At 40.9% G+C, this 22,709-nt stretch overlaps 1 protein-coding gene across 5 annotated transcripts in view; it reads right to left on the bottom strand.

The window, feature by feature from the left end:
- Nucleotides 1–303: 303 nt before the first annotated feature.
- The window catches only part of greb1l (GREB1 like retinoic acid receptor coactivator), a 48,371-nt gene continuing 25,965 nt past the window's right edge, over nt 304–22,709 (bottom strand). For 4 of the 5 annotated variants that reach the window (XM_030752641.1, XM_030752642.1, XM_030752644.1 and 1 more), the window contains 26 exons: nt 21,704–21,841; nt 21,493–21,618; nt 19,938–20,075; nt 18,895–19,080; nt 18,502–18,801; nt 18,262–18,390; nt 17,761–17,895; nt 13,194–13,391; nt 12,893–13,073; nt 11,843–12,032; nt 11,182–11,318; nt 10,717–11,059; nt 10,244–10,359; nt 9,715–9,947; nt 8,945–9,504; nt 7,840–7,942; nt 7,585–7,731; nt 7,360–7,499; nt 7,003–7,164; nt 6,687–6,891; nt 5,342–5,504; nt 4,935–5,162; nt 4,709–4,853; nt 4,409–4,609; nt 3,748–3,886; nt 304–3,302 (listed from right to left, as the gene is read on the bottom strand). In XM_030752641.1, the coding sequence (XP_030608501.1) occupies nt 3,139–3,302; nt 3,748–3,886; nt 4,409–4,609; nt 4,709–4,853; nt 4,935–5,162; nt 5,342–5,504; nt 6,687–6,891; nt 7,003–7,164; nt 7,360–7,499; nt 7,585–7,731; nt 7,840–7,942; nt 8,945–9,504; nt 9,715–9,947; nt 10,244–10,359; nt 10,717–11,059; nt 11,182–11,318; nt 11,843–12,032; nt 12,893–13,073; nt 13,194–13,391; nt 17,761–17,895; nt 18,262–18,390; nt 18,502–18,801; nt 18,895–19,080; nt 19,938–20,075; nt 21,493–21,618; nt 21,704–21,841 (4,907 nt within the window). In that variant the 3' untranslated portion in view covers nt 304–3,138. The remainder of the gene's footprint in view (nt 3,303–3,747; nt 3,887–4,408; nt 4,610–4,708; nt 4,854–4,934; nt 5,163–5,341; nt 5,505–6,686; nt 6,892–7,002; nt 7,165–7,359; nt 7,500–7,584; nt 7,732–7,839; nt 7,943–8,944; nt 9,505–9,714; nt 9,948–10,243; nt 10,360–10,716; nt 11,060–11,181; nt 11,319–11,842; nt 12,033–12,892; nt 13,074–13,193; nt 13,392–17,760; nt 17,896–18,261; nt 18,391–18,501; nt 18,802–18,894; nt 19,081–19,937; nt 20,076–21,492; nt 21,619–21,703; nt 21,842–22,709) is intronic. The other variant, XM_030752645.1, reaches the window with a different exon arrangement.

The raw sequence follows: 22,709 nt of genomic DNA, 5'->3' as shown, positions 1-22,709 counted from the left end.
ATTTGAGCATGTATGTATACTTTTGACTGTGTGCATTAGAGAAAATCCAAAATAAATTCAAACTTATACACCCAAGAGCAGTTCAAAGAAATCATTAAAAGCCCTAAATTACCATGACATTTATGCCAATGAGTGGATGTAAACTTCTGACCACAACTGTATGGGGTCCTGTGACTTTGCAGGAGCTCTCCAGTGTGTGGTATTTGTGGCATTTGTTCTACTGTCAGTGTGTTTGAATGAAGCACTAAAAACAAAACAAAAGCAACAAGAGGATAAGTTTAGATGCCATTTTATTACATTCATACATTTTAAACAACGTCATCATGGCTCTAATGTTAAGATATTCACAGCCTGCAACCAAAATGGTAAACATGAGGTAGATCAACCAGGCACCAAGGCTACCACTGTGCTGCACATGGTTATCGAACACATTTTCAGTTAAGATTGTGGGAGCAAGTTGCATATTAAGTACTGAATCATCAAAAAGAAAAACACATTCTGCTGCCCAATGTTTTGATCATCACTATTATATTAAATCTGGGGGTTAAAGGAACTTAACTGTTTTCCTAGTATGGAAATAATTCTTTAAGCTGGCAACTTGTATAGTGCAAGTCCAACATTTACAAACCCCCAGTGACATTCAGTTGATCTAGGAATCATTCGTTTGTGTCTTGTGCAAAGCTTTCGTGAACAGTTTTGAAGAGAACACGGTCCCTTGGCCTAAGTGAACTTAGGTTGCAATCAAATAATACACTTCAATATGATTATCAGTCCCAAATGCTTTTCAAATAAATAAAAAAAAAAAAAAATCCTTACAGACCCAATTCTCATTTTCAATTAAAAAAAAAAAAAAAAAAAAAAAGGGGATAAAAGACATATAGTAAAAATCAAATCTAGGTAGATTCTTCTTGCCTTTGCAACATAAACATGTCAAAAGACATGACCAAAATATACTGGCAAACATTACACAACACTAAAAACCATCAGTAACCCTCGGTAGGTAAGGGGGGTGACAGAATATATTAATAATGTAAACAAAGCTTTAAACAGTACAGTAGTCCAAAATCCAATTATTTCATCTCTCTATACACAGAGACAAACAACATTCCTCCTACTCACAGTTAAAAGGTTTCTTCATTCTCATTGGTCCAAAAAATAAAAATAAAAATAAATGAGCGACTTGAGCAGAGACTGTGTTGAAACATCGCTTAAGGCATATTCTTTGGACAACCATGTGCAGAAACTTAGAAAAACATTCATCCTTCAAGTATATGCATAAACCCGGTTGTTACCCTTTATTTCAAGGGTCGAAACTGGGTTGAGCAATGTGGATGGGAGCAAATGTCTTCAATAAAACAATCAACGTCACAACATTAAAGCAGGAGGTGTCACCTCAGGCATGCTCAGTAGCAGGATAGTTGGCAGTGAGGGAGCTTGCTTGGTACACTTCACTGATTATGTAAAAAATGACTGTCAGAATATACATCTAAGTAGACCGATTGGCATCCACATTAACAGGTAAGACAAAAAAAAAAACAAAACAAGGAAACAATTCACTCATCGAGCATCAGACATTCTTCTGGTTATGGTTACCTAGGTAACCCTCTAGTGTATTACAACCCAGTATGCCAATCAGCTGTAAGCTGTGCCTTCAAAGCTGAGAAAAGTTTAACTTGGGACCCCTCCCATCCCCATCTGCTGCCACCAGAGATTGTTCTGCCCATAGTCGCAGAATGTCATTCACTTTCTTTTATGAGCTCTGGCTGCTGTGACTCAGCATCTACACTGGAAGTGATGTGAGACCACAGAAAGTGACTACAGGTGGGGAAAAAAAAAAAAATGATGGTGATGCTAAATCGGTGGATCCCGAGATAAACTTCTCTCAACTTGGAGAGGAGCAATTGAAGCAACTGCCAATGAGAGTGCAGGATACTGTTGACCTGGTATGACCTGGCAGTAAATTCATACATTAGAGGGTTACCTAGGCAATCGAATATCTGCTAGCAAAGTGCGATGAGCAAATTGCTTCCTGTGTGGATGCAGTTTAAGTGTTTAAAACAAACAAAAACATAAAAACCCCAACACCTATAGACCAACTTCACAGATTTATATTGAAACAAAAAAGGAAAATACTAAAGACACAACTTATACATCCACTTGGTTGAGATTATTTTGGATAAATTCACATGAAATGTAGTCATGTGACAACTAAAGCCGACTCAAGTGGGATTATCAATCCCACATGACTAATTTAGAACCACAAGAGAAAAGGATATTACAGGTTTACTGAGCTAAATCAAATAGTCGCCTATTGTTCCATTCCCACAGGTTTCAGCAGAGGCACTCCTGATGATGGAAATCCAGTAAAGACCAAACTTTTGCGTATATCTTTGCCAAATTACAAGGAGACATTTTATAGTAAACGAGCTTTATGGAGTTTGAGAAAAAGCTGTAGAGAAGGGTCAAGGTAAGCAAAGGGAAAAGAAAAAGTGCAGCTAAGGATGTCTTTGGTGCTTTAAAAAAAAAAAAAAAAAAAACTTAATGGTAAAGTTGTTTTCACACATTACGAAGCTCAAATGAATGTGAAAACGCAAATGTTAAATGGCCTTAAACCTGCCAAGTCCCTGCTGAAATGCAATATTTGATTGTGCCAATGTGAGAATGGTAACGGTAACGTGAAGCAGCCTCCCTCTGACCTCCCTTTAGAAATCCTGAGATAAACACGTACATCAAGGACTGGACAAAGTGGACTCAAAATACATTCTTCAAATAGTCACATTATCCATCAAGAGTCCAAAGAACAACACCAAAACAAATGAAGTTCAGTTTCAGCTGTGCTTTTTTTTTTTTTCCCCTCTCAGCAAAGTCTTTTTCACTACAACACAAGCTCAAGTGAAGACAAGCCAAGAAGAGAGCGAGAGTTAAAAACATTCACTGACCCTCTTTAGAGCCAGGCACGATCTGCTGTGGTAGCACTGATGTAAGGAAAGGCGCACCAGGTGGCCGTGCGTCCTCGGACATTGTGTTCCAGCATTTCCCTGCTGATCTGTCATTGGTCTGATAAGAGTTTTAATTGCATGATGGTCTGGAGTCAAATCTGATTGTGTTTCTTCAGCAGTGCTGTAGACCAGAGCAGGTTTAAACGTGGCGGCCGGTCAAAAAGTAGAGGGGCCGATCCTCGCTGCAGTTTGCCGTCTGAAACTCGTCCCGCAGGCGAAACTGCCACTCATCCTCCAGCTCCAGGCGGGCGATGGTCTGACGCAGGGAGCTTCGGTCCTGACAGATCACACAGAGGGTGGCACCTGCAGATGCAATCAAAAGTTAGACAGTATCAATATAAAGCATAAACACAGTGGTTTGACCTTCATTCATAGTAACTTCTCTCCTTTAAGCCTTGAGACTTTAAAAATCTATCATATCACAGAGACTAAGACCCCAGAGACCGGTCAGTGAGCCCTTGCAGCCTCTGGTTGCTAGGGAAAAATGTTTATTCCCCAAAAAGTTGGCAAGTTGCTGGCTGAAATACGTTGCAAAAAGGCTGCTCCATCAAAAACCACCTTCAGATTTCTTTGGCTGCTGGCAGACTGTCGCAGTCGGCCATACTTTGCATCACAGGCACCGACTCAGATGCAAAATCTGACACAACAACCTGATCATTTCCTATCACTACATGTGGGCTCCTGCTTGGAAAATATGACCAAGAAAGCATCCTGATTGCTTCCTTTAACTACAAGACTGATGCCATACCTTTGAGGAAGTGGAACTTCTTGAGGAGTCCAGAAACAACGAAGGAGTCACAGAGGTAAAGGATCAGGCCACTGAACGCCAGCCCCTCATGGTTCAGGTTGGTGGAGTGTGGACGAGAGTTGATGTAGCACACAGAAATCTGCAACAACAGATGAGATAAACTTGATTAATTACAGTCCAGCAAAGTGAGGCAATCATTAAGTGCTCATCTTTTAGATTCAAACCAAGTGAAAGAAAATATTACAACCCCTTGACAGTCCCTGCTGGGAGCTACTCAAGATGTTTGTTCAAGCAAATTTAGAGTTGCTTTGTGGGGGAAAAAAAATCTAATAAATAAAAAAAATGTGCCTAGGTGTGCAAAAAGTAGAAAAGAGTGTGTGCATTCAGTCATCACTGCCTATGCACAAATGTACAGTATACACATTTTTTCCTGCCTGCATGTGCGTATATGCAGGTCAGAATGTTCTAAGAAAAACAGATGAGAAATTCATGCAACACACTTCTCTGTGGGTTAAAAAAAATATATATCTGAAATAAGGTCAGGGAGCAGGGTTTCTCTCAATTTGTATACTTTAGAGTATTTGAGTCTTCCCCTAGGTTTAAAATAAAGGAATTATTCTAATGTTCCTGCTTTCAACTGTAGCCTCTTGGGAGCTCTTACCTCCGGGCTGAGGTTGAGGTAGCTGTCGATGGACAGAACTGGGTTGTCTCTGTTCTTAACAGCCTTTGGAAATAGCCTGTGACTGCAGCTCTGGAGGAACCTTTCCAGAAGGAACTGGGCCGGGGCGTCGAGGAGGGTCTGTTCGCTGTCTGGGGCACAAACATACTGCGATGGGCCGATTAGAGCTGGGTTTTCCATTTCCTGGGGAGATAAGTGAGCAGTTTCATGTTAGCTGGTGTTCCACACAGACAGGTAAAGACATAAAGCAATGAATGTGAGTTTTATCACCTGAACACCCACCATGAGTTTAGGTTTGACCAGGAACTCTTTGTTTGTTCCCCCAACTGGAATGTGTTTCTTCATCAGGCAGAAGTTGTTGAAGCGGCACAGCAACAACCCACTGCTGTTAACCCTAAGGTTAAAGTCCACCTCCTCACAGCCATACCTGCACAGAACAGAAATGTCAAATAATGATGATCATGCGCACATCAGACCAAGTGACCGACGTGGCCCTCTGTCAGCTTACCGATTAAGGTCATACTGGACATTCTGCGTCAGGTCCACATTAAGCATGACAAAGTCATGGAGGTGACACCGACTGAAGGGGCTGCTGGGAGGCCTGCGAGCCAAGTTGCTGCTCCATTTACGTGTGCCGCACATGGCGTACTGGGAGATTTTAGGTGTGTTCTCCATGTGCTGCAGCACTGTTTTCAGAGACACGCTGCTGAGACCTGAGCTTCCATCTGCTGTCTCACTAAGAAACCAAGAAAGGAAGGCAGGATGAGACATCTCAGTTTGAAATGGTCTCCGTACACATTTTGAACATTTTCAGCAAAAAAAACAACAAACAAAAAAAAAAGGCTACCAATTTTTGGGTCAACTGTAGTAATGAACTCCTCTCTGAAAATTTTACACATGAGAAGCGGTTACTACCTTCCTTCTACTGTCTCGTGGGCGTTCCACAGCACACAGGAGTCGTCCATCATGACAATGAAAGGCCATACATCTTGCCTCCTGACACTTTGCTCCTCCAGTCGGTTTCTCTCCAGCTCGAGGTTATGGTATGACAACTCTTTGATCAAGAAGCGAGCAGCACCTTAGACAGGATTATATTTGTTAAGTTTTCATTTAGACTGGATTAAAACTGTTATACCTTAAATGCTCATTGATAAAACATGTTGCTGGATAAGGTAATAACCTGTGCAAATCCCATGCAAAGGCTAAATTTGCATAGAACTTGTATGCATTTCAAATTTACAAGTCTGATAGTTTCAAAAGGCTACAAGGTACACTCTTTTGGGCTGCTGCTGCTTCTTTTGCCAGCTCCCTTTAGGCGTCACCACAGCAGATCATCTGCCTCCATCTCACCCTATCCGCAGCATCCTCCTCAGTCAAAGCAACCCTTTGCATGTCCTACATCCACAAACCTCTTCTGAGGTCTTTCTCTGCCTGGCAGCTCCATCACCATCTTTTGTCCAGTCTATCTACTATCCCCCCTCTGCACATATCCAAACCATCTCTAACTTTGTCTCCAAATCACTCAACCTGAGCTGTCCCTCTGATATACTCTATTATTTCTAATCCTGTCCATTCTGGTCTCTCTCAGTGAAAATCTTAACATCTTCAACTCTGCTTCCTGTCTTTCTTTTCCCCCAGAGGCACGATCTCCAAACCATTCATCATATCAGGCCTCAGTACCATCTTGTAAACCTTTCCTTTTATACTCTCCTTGTCTCCACCCACTCCACCCTGCCTGCACTCTCTTCTTCAACTCTACACTCTGTTGGGCACTGCAGATAAAATATGTTTAGGTATTCAGCAGAGAAGTCTATCCTCATTAGAAAGCAGACACACTGATATAAAGGGTCACCTTAAATCTAACGCCATCTTCTTATCTGAGAGCAATTTTGTTTATTTACACCCATTTCAGAAAGTCCATGTCCATGTCCATGCATATACAGCAGATGCTTGACTATCTTGCATTGGCTGAGGTGACAGTTAACCTTTCACCTAGTATAAACACAGTGCTAAAAACAAGTTAAAAACATGACCATGGTAGTTAATACACTGTAATGCATTACTCATTATCAGCAGAATGATAAGCTGTAAGGTGAAGGAGGCTGAATGACACTATGTGGACTCTGACTACTAGTAGTGCTATGGAGAAATGCTTTTATAAGTGGGTCTCTATTTTGTTGATTTTGCTCCTATGAGAGCAAAAATGTCATGTTTAAAACACAGAAACAGCTCGATTCATTTGAGCCTCTAAGCTGCTCACCAACTCCAGTGTTGTTGAACATAGCAGGCAAGACAAGCAAGATGTGGTTGGGCCAGTACTTCCTATAATGAGGCATCTCAAACTGTTTGACCACGAGGATGTGGAGATGAGCGGCGCCCTCTGTGGCATGGAAAATGTTGAGCAGGCCATGCTCTTGGCGTCCTGTGGTCGGGGTGAAGATCGGACTCTTCAGGAGGTCGGGGTCCTACAGGCAGACAAACACAGTTAAAGCAAAGTAAATATGTGACTCAGATAGGACAAACAGCGATTAGAAGGATTAATGCCTGACAGACACTCCTGTTTTGAGCAAACTAACCCTGTTGGTGACCAGAGGCAGACGCATGCTCTCCAGGTGGCTGCCCTGCTGACTGAAAACAAAGTGCGCCTCCTTAGACTTGGGAATGACAAACTGGAGCTGGACCTCCTCTCCCAGCATGGACGAGCAGAACGTGAAAGCATGAAAGGTGCACTCTGACAGCTACAACACACACACACACACACACACACACACACACACACACACACACACACACACACACACACACACACACACACACACACACACACACACACACACACACACACACACACTATTAACACATGGGATATGTGCATCTATTCAGTCTGCAGTAAAACAGAAGGTGTTAGCTGTGTATTCTGTATTGTATCTCACCTGTGTAGCCAGGCCTGCTTCACAGTAGTGATGGCACTGCTCACAGTGATGAAAGGCGTTGTGGGCAGCAAACCTAGTCAGACGTATTGACTTGGTCGGTCGCGGGGCTGGAGTTTGGCTCTGTTCATCTTGCTTACAATCTATGTACACATGAAAGTACTTCAGTTAATTTTGCATTAATGCCTCGGAGTAGATGTGTTGTATGGTTTTCATATTTTTGCTGACCTTTAAAAAACTTCGGCATCTTGTCAGAGTAAACAGGGCTGGCTTTCCTAAATTTAGGATCTCGGAGGTTGGGGTCAAAGGGCAGCTTTCGGATCTCCTCAATGTCAGGCCACTGGGTACTTATTAGAGTTGTAACCTCTGAACTTTCTGTGGAGAGTGGGAATGATTTGTCACCAAATTAACAATCTCATATATCTGGTGTGTTTAACAACATACAAGGGCCATTACATCACAGTAGGTCCCTATGATCCTCACCTTCCTCCTCTTCATCCTCATCATACACATCTACCTCCAACAGTCTGATGAGCATACGAAACAGGATACGTAGAAACTGCAGATAGGCACCAGTTTTACCCACCTAGGGAAGGAAAAGAAAGAAAACCTGTAGTACTACAATGACACTTAAATCCAGTAACAAAGTAACACATTTCCACTTTTGTCTTACCTTTGGGTTTAAACTATGTTTTTCTAGTTCTGCACATGTAAACAAACTAAAAAATATATTTTTGATGCCAAATTACAAATTTGTCATTTTCCCATATAATCCAGTTACTAGGGGTTTTCATTTATTTTTTAACCTTTTTTCGAGCTGTTTTCTCTTCAAAAATTTCTTGGCAACAACAAGGCTGATAACTATGTGGAACTGGTTGAAGCCTTGGTGAAAAGCTATGGTGAGATGAGCTGCAGAATGTCTTTGAAGGTCCTCATCCTTCAAGGATCTTCAAGGAGAATATGGGAGCATATTCAGAGGAACAAGGGGAGCGCTGAACTTTGAACACAGATATTAGGGATCCTTTAATGAAAACATGATGGGGAACTACATTTGGGGTCTCATACGTGAAAGTGATTCGCTGTATTCACGAAAAGTCAAGAAAAACAGTTCATTTTTAATTTAAAAAATTTGTTTCAGAAGTTTCAAAAATAAATCTTTGTGTATTTTGAATTTATGTTTGCTGCTTTGTGTCCAAAAATACTAAAAAAAAAAAAAAAAAAAAAAAAAAAGAAATTTAACTATTTGGGGGCAAAAAAAACAACATTCAGAAATCCACAAAAGCAAAGTTTGACAGGAATAATAGACTTTTTCTATTGTTTTACAATAAAAAGAGTTAAAAAAAAATTACATTTGCTTGCCAAAGACAAACATAGTGTTACATTGTGTAATTAACTGTTTAGGAATATGGATGTCAAATAATAAAAACTGTATTTAAATATACTGCTCAAGTATGCCCAAGTAACTCATTCTAATTTTAAATCAAACCCTCATTTATACCATTTTTTTTCCTCAATTCATGCTCTTCTTCTTTTCCTATCTGAAGTTTTTCATTCACACGTTTTAAAATTTTTTTTCCTGATTTGTTACCTGTGGGGGTCCACTGAGTAGCAAGCGTCGTGGATGTGGCACAGAAGGTGCTTCATAATCAGCATGATGCTGCCGCGCAATGGCCCACTGGCGGTAGTACATGCTCTGCTCCATCCCCTGCAGGGTGTGAGTGATAAGGGGCCTGAGCGGACTGCTCCAGGCAACATCTGCATGTGGCAGCAGCGAGGAAGAGCTCAGCTGGCTCCCGGACTCCCCCGACAGCAGATTGTAAGCCGCTCGGGACAAAATGACTGTTCGTGGTGATGCTCTTGTGGACTCTTGATCGTACTGCGTGGATTGGCTGGGCCTCTGGGTGGAGGATGAAGAAGGTGAGGGGGCGGAAGATGATGAACTGGAGTAGAGGGATGGAGGAGCCTTGGAGACTTTTGAAGGGTCTGAAGAGAGCTGGGTTCCCAGAGAGTCGCACTCCTGCTTAAATCCATGTGTTGTCGTGCCTGTGTCTATGGTGACCACACCTTCAAGCTGCGAGGTAGAAGTGGAGGGTTTTTGGAAAGAGTCTGCAACATCAGATGAGCTGACACCATTCTCTGCCAAAGAGCCTAAAATATGAAAGACACACAGATAGGATTTGAGAGGGGGTATCAATTTTTCCTCTAAATTAAAACGTACCTTTGTACAGTACCTTTGTATATTGATCAAAATGCTTTATTACAATCTGAAATGAACTACTGAGGCTGCTAGAGGTTAAACTCATGCCACTTATGGTCTGTGTTTTCTTTAAGCCAACATTAAAAGTAATTTAAACTAACCAGAAGTTCGGGTTGCATCGCTGCCATTGCTCTGAGGTCTTTCCAGCTCATCTCCATCATTCAAGCTGGTGGTGACCTTCTCTCCATCTGATTCCCGAGGGGCCATAGCCTTTTTTGGCTCTGGGACAACAACCCTGGATACATAGCTGCATGCCAGACCCACCTCCTGCTCCAGGGCTGTACGAGTCAGGTAGCTGGAGTCTATCAGACGCAGGTCGCAGTATTTCAGAGACCTAGAAGTGCACAAGTGGGAAGACGGTGTTTTTTTCTTTGCAAAAGATCTGTAAAATCTCTCATTTTAGCAGCTGGTGCTGTATATAAGAGATACACGACACAGCATGTAACATAACTGGACCACTCTTTTCTATTAAACAATCTGAATGTGAATATATGGAACAACACAGAAATAAAAACAATTTAACAGCACAAGAGCTTTATAGATGAAAGGATTTGTGCACCATTTTACAAGAAAGAAATTGACATATTGAGCCATATTATAAAGGTAGGGTAGTATGAAGTATGACATTACTTGGGGAAAGTCTCTCCAAGAGGGTCTTTGCCTGTGAGGATGATGATGCAGGGCAGCCCTTCCAGATCCTCATAGGTGTGTGGTGCCCAGTCTTCATTCTCACAGCCTCGCCAAGCCTGAAGCAAAACAAAACAAAAACAACATTCACTGTTTAGTTACAGATTATTTATTAAAACTAAAAAAACAAACAAAAAAAATGCATGAGGCTGTAATGATGGGGACAATTTTTGAGGCAAAAGATTTTTTACACTGAACAAAAAACACATTCCAAGAATGATGTAAATTCCCTGATACTGACTCTGTGTTTGAATAAAAATCAAAGTGCAAGTGAACTGGATTTTTACAAACGTTTTACCCATGGATCCCATTTATATAACACTGCCACAATAACACTGTATAAATATTGAATTAAAACATCTAGTAGAAAACAAGTTGAAAAGATATCAGTCGTGTGACTCTGGTTTCATCCTCACCCTGAGGCGACTGGTAAAGTTTCTGTGCAGGCTGAGCTCTGACACAGGACTTCCCAGCAGCACAGCGAAGCACAGCTGGAGTCCCAGCTTGTCCCTCACATCCTCTAGTCTTTCTCGGGCCAACATCGCCAGCTGCAGTGAGGGGATGCGGACCAGCAGCATGTGGCCACGGCCCTGGGAGCCCTCTCTGCTTGGGGCGTTGATCAAGTCCTCTACCATGGCAAGGGTCTCTGGTGTTATGTGATCCCTCAGGGACGGAGAAGAGGTGAGGGCCATCATGGCCTCAGTGTACTGCTGAATCAGCAGATAGCTGCGGATCACCATGCTGTGTAGGTGCGGATGTCTGGGGGTACAATGTCAGTTTAACCAATTATAATGTCTGCTATTATTATGCATTACCTACTCACTGCCTGAAAATACAGAAAACATTTTATGCTTGATTCATCAGTTTGACCCCACTCTTACCTTTCCAGCAGAGTATGAACCATTTTCTCAAATGCATCATCATAGCGCAGAATAGGACTGGCCATGCCCCACTGCAGGGATCTGCTGTAATCCCTCAGGCCAAAGTAGACCAACTTATCAGCAGACTGCTCCCTCTGCTGGAAGAAAATGACACCAACATCAGTTTAGGTTTGAGTGTTATTCTTCTGGGGTAGGAACTGGCAACGTGCCCTAAATGCCCATAACACATCTTGTTTATGCAAACACTAAACTGCACACTCTTTTGAAACACCGTGCCAAGTTACAAAACATGTAATGAGCCTCCTCGTACAATATTGGATATGAAAGTGAGCCTAATATATTGGTTCCCATCTTCTCTGGTTTGTGACTCCTTGAAAACAAGGTTCGAGCCACTTCAGACTCTTTCATGAGATGAAAATGTTTCAGTACAGCAGGGGGAATAGTTGAAACACAGCAGTTATAAATATGTCTCTGTGTGCTGCAGCGCTGCTTTGGTTTTTTACTGAAATATCATTTTAAAAAAATGATTTATGATAAATATATCACATAAGAAAATAGTATTTGTTAATCCAGTGACTGTGGTGTTTTGTGGGCCTTTGCACATAACTCTCGAGTACAGATGTTTTTTTAGTCTTGGAAGGAAAAAAAAAAAATTTCTCACCAGATTTTCGGTTGACGGCCAGTGAACTTCGTTGTGGATGCTGATTCGAGACTGGCGGGTCTGCAGAGTATAAGGGAAGCAGCTGACCTGCAGGACCAAGAGGTTCATGGCATCCAAGACTTCTTGGCAGTTCACCACCCGGTCAGCCAAACCCTGCAGCTCCCCGTGGCACACAGAGCCTGACAGGGCACTGAAAACAGATTGGGGTGAGGAAAGTGTTTGAATAAATTTATGGAAATTTTTTTAGTTACGATTGATATCCTAGCATAGCAGTTAATAACATTTGACATAGTTTTGAAATAACTCCATTAGGGGCATGCTTTGCGCACAAAGCTTTGTATGCTGGTCTAACTGGCCAATGTGTAGGAGGTCAGTCCAAAACATAATTCCTCTGGGGGAAAAGCAAGCGATCCTTTTTAGACCCACACATGATTTCATTGCAACATCTAACATTTCTCTGCTATGCTGAAATTGCTTAAAAAGTCAAAATGTGTAACACTGGCATTAGTCAAATTTGTTAACACAAGTAGCATGACAGGACATTGGTGTGAGCTGCCTTCACTAAATGATTTGTTTGATCATAACAACCAGTCTAAACTAGCAAAATCCACCCACATAACACTAAAAACAAAACTGAAACAAGCACACCCACTCTGATACTAAATTAAAGTTTTAAGCATACATATGCTGAGCTGCATCTACAAAAATGCCAGGAACAAATATGTAAAATAGCACATATTTTAGAACTTAGTCTAAAACTACAAATGAAAGAAAAAAAAAAAAAAAAAAAAAAAAAAAAGGTCTCATATTTGTGGCCCACCTTTTCCCAAAATTGAAGGTTATGGATAATCTGCTGTGTATTTGGTTTCATGTGCCTGCTGCTGATCTCCTCTCTCAATGTTAAATCAGTTTAATCACAGGACAAGGCTACATCTGCTGTCATAACTCTTTTTAATGCAGCTTTAACTCTTTCTCTAATGCAGCAGAGCAAAACAAAGTCAGTAATCATCATGCTAATGAGAGAATTTGTGTTGTAGGAGTTGTCTTTACCTTGTGAGGTCAACATGCGAGTTGTCATGAATGAGGACAAACAGAGTGTAGGGGTTCTGTTTGACTTTCTTCATGAAGGCCTCCATCTTGGCGTGAACATCACCGTCAAGACGCACCACATATTTGTCTGATTTCAGGTGGGCTGTGGAGGGGTCTTCATTTCCCAGGTCCACAAGCACTCCTAAGGCAAAAAGGAAGGACTTCATACACTACTGCAACAGAACTGAGATTTTGGTATTCTTAAGATAACACTAGGTGGAAAACTGATCCCTTAGTTTCTATTAGCGATATCGGTACACACCTGATTGTCGGATGCGTTGTGCTGTCTGGTGCACCAGAATGTGAGATGGCGGGACCAAAACAAGAAAGTCCACCTTACAAAATCGCCCCAAGTCGAGGCTCTGTGTCCCTGAATCCGCGATGGAGCACACTTGAGAGAGAAGGCTACGAGCCACATTAAGCTGGGCCGGATAGATTTGGAAGCCCTTACTAAAAAGATCTGCAAGAAGAAATCCAAAATTTAGCATCAGATGGTTGGCAGCATTTTGAGAAGCACATCCTAACCACACTGAAGTGCACGTGCATGTTTTCAGAGGCATCTTAAGTGAACAGATCCCAGCAAACTAGAAGTGGGGCAAAGCGAGATAAAAGCCAGACTTTAGAACAGTGTCTGTTCTATAGTGTTTTCAAAGTGTGGCACTGTTTTAATACACTATATGCCCAAAGGTACTGGGCCACCTCTACATTACACCTGTAGGAGCTAGTGTTGTAGTACTCGAGATCGGTCTTGGTCTCGAGACCGCTTTTTGATGGTCTCGGTCTTGTCATGGACACGGACCTTGTGGACTCGGGATTTTATTTCAAGACCAGTCAAGACCACAGCTCTGGAAATATCACTAAATTGCCAGAATACTGTCCAATTTATTTGTTAACATCTTTGCTTTTATTGGATGCAAAATGTACTGATTCAAATGCAACAAAGACTGCGCTCCTCTGCCTCTCAAAGGAGCGCACCTCGCAGACTCTGCCCCCGGCTAGGTCGCTGCTATTATCGCAGCTTACCCCTGTATCATTTCACTGCAGTTTGCAATCTACCACAGAGCACGGACAGTTTCATTCACAATGTGTACATTTTAATCTCACTATGGTCATGCATGTGCTACATAAATCGAAATAACAACCAGCATGAACACGAAGAGAAGTAAGAGGGAATATGAAGATCAAAGGAAAATTTCAGGCTTCCGATTCAACAAAAAAATCCCAGCATGAAAGGTAAATACCAACCTTCATGTATTTTAATACACAAACTAAAAATTTAATGCAAGTTTTAGGGCTGCAATAATTCTTGGAGTAACGCAATTCGATTATTAAAAATCCTCGACACAAATTTGTTGCTTTGATGTTTCGTTTCAACTCTGCAGCTCAGGTGTCTCCCTGTAAGTGGAGCATTTCCTCCACATTAGTTCTTCATCGCTGTAACAAATTTCTGTCATTTGAAATAAACAAAACAAAAACAAAAATGACCCTTTAACACGAGTGGATCGCTGAGATGTTTTTCCACGCCCCCACTTCTCTGTGCTGTGAGTGCGCATGTTTGAATGTGCGCCCGTGTTGTGCAGAAGATGTCAGCTGTTATTTTTTTCTGTATGTCAGCTGTAGCCACCAGAACAGACCTATAACCACAGTGTACTGGGGAAAGGGGGGCTGCCATTAGCACTAGCAATCATTTGGTGCCCACCCTCCCCCACCCCCCTCAGTACAGAGGGGATCGTCAAAATGTTTATCAACCACCTGATCAGCAACATGAAGAGAAGAGAACTTTGTAGCTGCTCCATCCACCCTGTTTGTTTCACACAGAGAAACATCTGCAGTACGGAAGTTAAAATATGCTGATGAATTGTTAAAATGAAAAATTATTTCTTATCCAATTACTTGATTAATTGACGGAGTAATCAATTGAATACTTGATTACTAAAATAATTGATAGTTGCAGCCCTACTTGTATTCAGAAAGCCATAGTCAAACATTAGTTTTCAGCACCAGTGCTGCTATGAGAGGCCTTCAAGAATAAAATAACTACAGTTCCCAGCAAGATGATGTCACTTCCTACTGTTGCATTAAAAACATGATAGTTTATGCTCACAACATGGTGGCTGATCTTCAAATGTAGGAAATGTAGGAAATCTGGATTATGTTTTTGTTGTGTATGTTTTTTTATGTGATTTCTGCAAACAGTGTAAGGAAACGGCACTCTGGGACACATTAAATGCTTGATATATAAATGTAACTTTTCTGGATTATATGCAAAAATTATTCTATCGATCTAATAAGGCCTGATTTAGAGTTCTGCACTGATCCTTTGTGTATAACTGAAAATCCTCTCTGACCCAAACCTGACATGCACCTCGAGAAATGTAACTACATGTCCAAAAAAAAAACTGATTACTGCTTTCCAGTTACATCTTAGGCCCCATTACTCAATTAACAAGTGGGAGCGGCATTTAGTGGTTAGCATTAGCTTATTAATTAGCATTAGTGTTAGCGCTGGGGTGAGAAATATTTCTTGCTAGAACCCTGAAGTTACCATGGCCACCACCAATGGTAACGGCAGAGAAGTAAGTTGTTTCTCCACCATTAGTACATTGAGTTAGTGGTGGGCAGATCGATCCTAATATCGCTAATATGGATGCCAACGTTGGTATTGGTATTGATCAATATCAGTGTAATGAGATCGATACTTTGGCTTCAGTTTCTCTCCTGTATGCAGTGCTGCGGTTTCATCAAAGATGCGAGCTGACTGTCTAAGTGTCGCTCCTGTCACAGCACAGAGCAGGCACACTTTGCTCCTCCCCTCCCCACAGTGTTTTGTTATACTGTCATGTGACGCATAACATATTTTATTTGGGGAAAAAAAAAAAAAAAAAAAAAAAAAAGGATTTTGCTATGAAACATTTAAAGCAAATTTAAATTTACATTTGTAGAAAATTAGTGAATGATGGGACATTTTTTATTAAATTTTTTTATTATACTTTCTGAATGATCTACCTGGAAAAAAAGTTTGCATTTGTTCTTGAGTGATGATTTTGTACACTTAATTTATGAAAAAAAAAATTCCAGACAACAATGTATGGGGAAAATTGTTTTTTTAATGTTCTATTTTTTCAGAACAATAACTTTTATTTTGATAAAGTATTTTCTACTTACATATAAACTTTGCCCAATTCTATCCTGGGTTTTAACTAATTAATGATCCAAAGGAAAAAATCTCAAACCAGTTAAACTTCATGGAAATTATTCATAATTATTAAAAAGTATCGGTATCAGTATTGGTGATAATGGCCCTGTGTTTACTTGGCATAGGATCGATACCAAATCTTGAAGTATCGCACACAACTACATTGAGCAGCATACACAGGAGTGATTGACAGTGCTAAGAGCCTCCTCCTGGCTCTGATTGGTTGTTTTTGACTGGGAGCGATTCAGGGAGGAGGTGGGGGAGCTCCATTTTTTTCGCAGATTATCGGTCTCATACTGTCGTGACATGGTGACAGTTATAACAAATATGTAAAAACCAGATTTTTTATAAAAGTTACATCCTGCAGCTTTAATCTGTATAAGATTAAAGGCTTTAGTTCTTACTGTCGATGAGTGTTTGTCATTTTTTCAGTTTTACACATTTAGCTATGTGGTTTTGAAAAAGCACCCATTTTTACAAAGATTGTTGGTTTAAAAACAACATAACTTTATGTATTGTTTATGAAAGGCAGAGAAAAGTTAAGACTATTGTGATGAACTATAAATAATTGTTTTTCATTCTGTGATAAATGATGGAAGTCACCCAGGAGTATTAAATAAAGATGGTTATATTTATTTGAGCTGTGAGTGGTTAATATCAGGATGATTTTATGGGAATGTGGATCTTTCAGATCAATTTGAGAAGTGATATTGATCATTTTTCACATTTTATAGGGTCTTGAAGCATCAGGCACCGGTCTTGGTCTTGTCTCGGTCTCGCCCTCCCTCGGTCTTGGTCTCAACTGGTCTTAGACCCTCAAAGTCTTGGTCTTGCCTCGGTCTTGGGTTAGGTGGTCTTGACTACAACACTAGTAGGAGTTACTTGGCCATGAAGCTCCTGACACAGTTTTTGTGCTGATGTTAATGTAAGAGGAGGTTTGTTGTTACTGAGTCAGCAGAGTTTCAGCAGAGTGTTGGTGACTCCTACGCACTATGACCCTCAGCACTCCGTGACCTGCTCTGTAACTTTATGTAGTCTGATACTTTGTAGCAGAGTTGCTGTGGCTCCTAAACTCTTCCACTCTGCAATAATAATGCTCACATCTGATTGTGGAATATCCAGGAGGGAAGAAGTTTAAACTGGCTTGCTGTAACAGTGGCATCCAGCACCATGCTCAACCTCACTGAGCTCTTTAAAGTGACCCATTCTTTCACAATTTTTTTTAAAGACACACAGCATGGCTAGGTGCTTGATTTTATACATCTGTGCTAATAGGACTGGAAAAAACAAAAAAACAAAAAACTGAATTCAAAGATTAAGAGGTGTGGCCCAATACTTTTGTTTATTTAGTGTATGCATAAAAACAGCTATGCAGTTCTACATAAAGTAGGACACCTGGTCAAATTAACCCTGAATGATTTTGTTCTGGAAACTGGGCTGGCTCAGTGGGTTTTATGAAATGAGCTTCTCATGTGCTGCCAAACGGTTCACTGTGAATGAAGATCCACATGTCAGATACCAGTAATATTCTGTGGTCAGACAGCAACATGTTGATGCCTTATCTCCACTTTGCCTGCTATAAATTGACAAACACTCCAGTTTAGACACCGAGTATGCTTGAGAGTGGTCTAACCTGAGTTTGATAGTGGTGACATGCTGGCAGCTTCCTGGGAGTGGATATTGTCAGTGACATCGCCCTGAAAGGGCTGGACGACCTGTCCTTTCCGCTTGCGCTGGTATCGCACCAGCTGCTTGTCGAGATTGTCCCCTAGAAACAAGCAGTCACCACAGTCACACAGAGCGATGGATGCAAGCAGGCTGTACAGTGCACTGAGTATTGGAAATATCAGTGTGAATGTATCACCACCATTGTGCTTTTTATTACTAAAAGTGCAAGTTTTGCAGAATGTTTATCTCAATTCTATGCAGCAAAATATTAAAACAAACAAGCCCTCCTTGGATTGATTTATTTTACACCACTCAGTTGTGATTGCTGCTCATGCTCACTTTTAATGTGGCTCAGTAACTGTTCTTTTGCTGCTAGTAAAGACAAAATGATTAGTAGAAAACAACATGTTAGTATTTCTAGTCAGATTATTTTAATGAACACATAACTTCTGGACAACGATCTTACCCAGAGAGGTTGTTCTGAAGTGAGATGCCAAGATACTGACTTTTCCTGTGATGAGCTCATAGCTGATTTCCTTCAGAAATTCATTGGTTGTCAGCATCCCTTCTGCTAAGGCCCTTGCTTGATACTTTCCTAAATCCAACAGGTAAGTTCACATTAGAGTTTATCCTACTGTATATCACACAGTTTTGCCACAATAAGGTGACCAGGTTAAATAAAGACACTGAATATTGCAACACTCACCCAACACAATCACACAGAACTCGCTGCCACTCATTTTAGAGGCACATATTATGACCACATAGGTTGGCAGGCACTGCTGATGATGAGGACCCTCAGCAAGAGAACGCAGCGACTCAGAAATGCCTTCGCCCAAAGAGTTATGTGTAACCACGACTTGGACGCTGCCTCCCGAGACGCTCGCTTCCAGCCGAGCCAGCCAGGGTAGCTGGAGGGGGGAGATGGCAGGACCCCCGGGACAGCACAGCATGGCCTTCAAGACTATCTGCTCCAATTCCTCCCTCAGAGGAATTTGGTCTGAACCTGCAGAGGAAAATTAAAAAATGAAAACCTAAAACACTGGCATGAATCATTTCAGTAGCAACACATATGGCAGTGATTATGTAGGCTGCTTACCTAAACGTGCAAAATACTGTAAAGTGAGCAGAATCATCGTCTCCACGCTGAGTAACCGGCTGCTGTTGAGGCCCAGAGCCTCCAGGGTTTTTTCTGACAGTTGGCTGCTCTTATAGCAGCTGACCAGCAGGGGGCTCACCACTATATCACCAACGTTTCCGTAGAAGTAAGGCAAAGTGCCATGGCCTAAAAATTAAACAGAAAACCCATTAAAATGTAAAATCATAAACTGTATCAAAGACAGCAAAACATATAACTAATATTTATCCTACTGAGCAGGAAAACATTTGAGTATAAGTGTTTGTTAAGAGCTACTTATGAAGTGCACTCACTGGCCACTTTATTAGGCACACATTTTGCTGATTGCTAAGGCAAATATTTAAATCAGCCAATCACATGGCAGCAGCTCAGTGCATTCAGGGATGAACACATGTTCAAGATGACCTGCTGAAGTTCCAACTGAGCATCAGAATGGCCCAAAAAAGAGAAAATATCTAGACAGTTCTCGAGTGTAAATGCCTTGTTGATGCCAGAGGTCAGAGTGGAATGGGCAGTCTGCTTCGAGCTGATAGAAAGTTAAAAGTAACTCTAATAACCACTCAGCCAAGGCATGCAGGAGAGCATCTCTGAAAGCACAACATGGTGAAACTTGAAGCCAATGGGCCACAGCAGCAGAAGACCACACAGAGAGCCACTGCTTTTTGCTACAAACAGGCATCTGTGGCCACAATTCACACATCAAAATTGGACAATAGAAGATTGAAAAGAAAAAAATAAATACATTTTTGACTGGTCACATGAGCCTCGATTTCTCCTGCAATACTGCTGCAATATTTTTAAATGATAGTTTGTTTAAATACAGCCCAAAATACAAAAAAGATCCACAAAAAAAAAATAAATAAATAACAAAATTATCTGTTTAAACCACCAACATGTTACATAGATTTTCACCACCTTTAACAGTTTAAGCAAACAATATATGTAAAATTTGCTTTATATGCTCTGGAAGATGATGCTTAATATGAAGGAACACATCATTGTACCAATGAGGATGACGGGGCGGACTCCCGCAGAGCTGAGGAGGTTGTCGGGCACGATGACGGTCTCTCCAACGGTGACAGGCTGGGGCTGAATGACGCCTACTACGGGTGGCTGAGGTGAGGATACTCCTAATACCGGCCCTTAAGGATGATAAAGCATTTACATGTCAGTACAAACTTTAGCCACTAACAACTAGGTTACAGCTTGGGAAATGTTTTCTCAGAATGGTTCTGAGACACCAATACAGGAACAAGGGTGTAGTTCCTGTTCACCCTTTTCTTTTTGTTCAACGTTTTTTGCAAATTTGTTGTGTACTTTCATGCTCTAGCATGTGTGTCTCCAACACATATAGTGTGTATAAGCTATTTAGTCCTCTCAGGTCCTCAGGAGTCTACTAGTTCTTCCAAAGTGCAGGACAGAAACCTTTGGGGAGGCAGCTTTTAGTGTTTAAGTCAATAACAAGGACTGCATAATTTTATTCAGTTACTTTATCAACTATTACACATTTTATTCTGATTTAGTAGTATTATTTTATGATGCTTTGCCATTCGCTTGATTACTTTACAATCAAGCGAACATTACTTTATTCTATTCATTTTCTTAATTGCTCTTAATTTTACTGATGCACTCAGTGTACTTATGGGCTATTTTAAATTTACTGGAATTTGTCTTTTTAACTTAGTTTTAAATTGTTCTGCTTTTTTTTTTTTTACCCTTTGCTGTCTTATTATCTGCCTGTCTGTAATCTGTGAATGGCACTAACCTGCACAAAAGGTGTTATACAAATAAAGACTGATTGATTTAAAGGAAAAACTGCATTGAGTGAATTGAATATCATGAAAATAAGCTCCTTATCCGATACACACTTTGAAGAGATGTTTGTATTTACATGTAAACTGTGTGAGACATTTAGTGAAGAGATAACATTATATTTATATTTCGGCAGACACATAAAGCTGGTCAGCTCTTTTTTTTTTTTTTGCTGGTGATCTGAAGAGAACCCATCACTATGTGCATTTGTTTTAATAATGCTGCTCTTATAGAGACTAAATTTGCACACCCTGATTCCTGTAGTGGCTGACAGACTGGAACAAATTGATATAAATTGGTTTTGTTTTTGTTATTTTGTCAGTAATCATGTACAGTGTTCAGTCTGGCCATTCTACCCAGGTTGCCCTTCTATAATTTCTCATACCCTACCTCAACACATGATGTTCAGAAATCTTTAATCATGCCTTTTTTTTTTTTTTTATTAAATCATTTGCACTACAAACTGTCCAGCTTTATCACCATGGCAATGCTGGGTGAATCATCCTTAACGACCAGAGAGCGTCAGGGACATTAGTGCATACTCATCCTCAAACACAGGGATGGGAAATGAAGACTGGGATGGGGGAAAAACACTCCTCGGCACACACATCCTCACAAATACAGCGTTAATGGATATAGACATAGCAAAACAGGATCAATTTAAAACCCAATAGAACATAAACTACTCAACCCCCAAACCCCCCATCCCAACAAAAATTTTTTTAAAAAGTGGGTTAAGGGACACACCCGGAGAACAAACTATTGGTCGAATAGCTGGTACAGGGACAGCTGTTGGTGGAACTGGGAGCAACGAGCTGGGATGCCAGCTCCGGTGGCGCTTCTTTGGAGGACCGGAGTTCATAGCAGACAATACTGAACATAAAAACAGACAGAAAAAAATGTCACAACAGAAAATACTTAAAAATAACACTTAGTATGTCTTCAGAAAAGATCCTACCGGGACTGTCTCCTAAATCAGCAGTACGATACCCCTGACTTTGAGGCCCTAAGGAAACCTGGGATGGACTGAGTAAGGGAGAGCGCCCATCAACAGCCATGCTATTTGTTGGCACATTGACCCGAAGAGCTGTGGGTACTGAAACACAAACACACACAAATGCAGCAGAGAAAGTTGAAGGTCTTTGTTACCATTTGTGAAAGATTTGTCTAATTGCAGCATCACCAGGTTAAAATGTTTGCAATAAGAAAGCTGACACGTTTTATTTTGGTGTAATGATTAAACCCAAAACACTCGCCACAACTCATGGACTCATTTTAGTGATTTGGTTATAAACTGGTGCCTCAGGGGTCTGGAAATGTATCACTACAAAGATTTCCTTACTCTTTAATAAGTCAGTATTTATGCAGTCACACACCAAACCCACCTCACGTGTTTCTAAATCTCTAAACAGCTCAGCTGTAACCACACTTTCATTCCTAGAGCATTTACACTGCTTTCTAGGTCCAATCTCTGGATTATCTTTGTGTATTTATAAATCATTCTGACCCATTTTGCCCTGCTTGGACCTGTACCTGTTCTGACTGCTTGACTGCTTTGTGGACTCTGATCTCTGTTCTTCCCTCATTTTGTCTAACTGCCAACCTGCCTGCAAGCTTCTGCTTTGCACAGTCATCATTAATCCACCTTTTAACTGCTCCCGTCCAGTTTTTATCTGTATTTTGGTCTGCCTCTGTGCTTTCCTTATACAACAGGGTCGTGTTGAGTCATGTTTCAGTCTGTATCAAAGTGGCTGACTAACCAATCGGCTATCATCCTCCAATGAGATTAATGAAATGAAGCAATGAAAAAGTAATCAAGTAAAATGCAAATAAAAATAGTTCCAAATATAACTGTCTGCAGGAAAGCCAGTAAATAAAAATGAGTCAGTCCTAACAGCAGGCTATTGATTTCCAATACGTGCCCTGTTGTAGTGATCAGACATGTTCCCATCTCATATTCACTG

The sequence above is a fragment of the Archocentrus centrarchus genome, chromosome 17 (genome assembly GCF_007364275.1).
Source record: "Archocentrus centrarchus isolate MPI-CPG fArcCen1 chromosome 17, fArcCen1, whole genome shotgun sequence".
In the NCBI taxonomy this organism is placed as follows: domain Eukaryota; kingdom Metazoa; phylum Chordata; class Actinopteri; order Cichliformes; family Cichlidae; genus Archocentrus; species Archocentrus centrarchus.
Note: the sequence above shows the minus strand (reverse complement) of the source record. Positions and strands in the feature narration are given on the sequence as shown.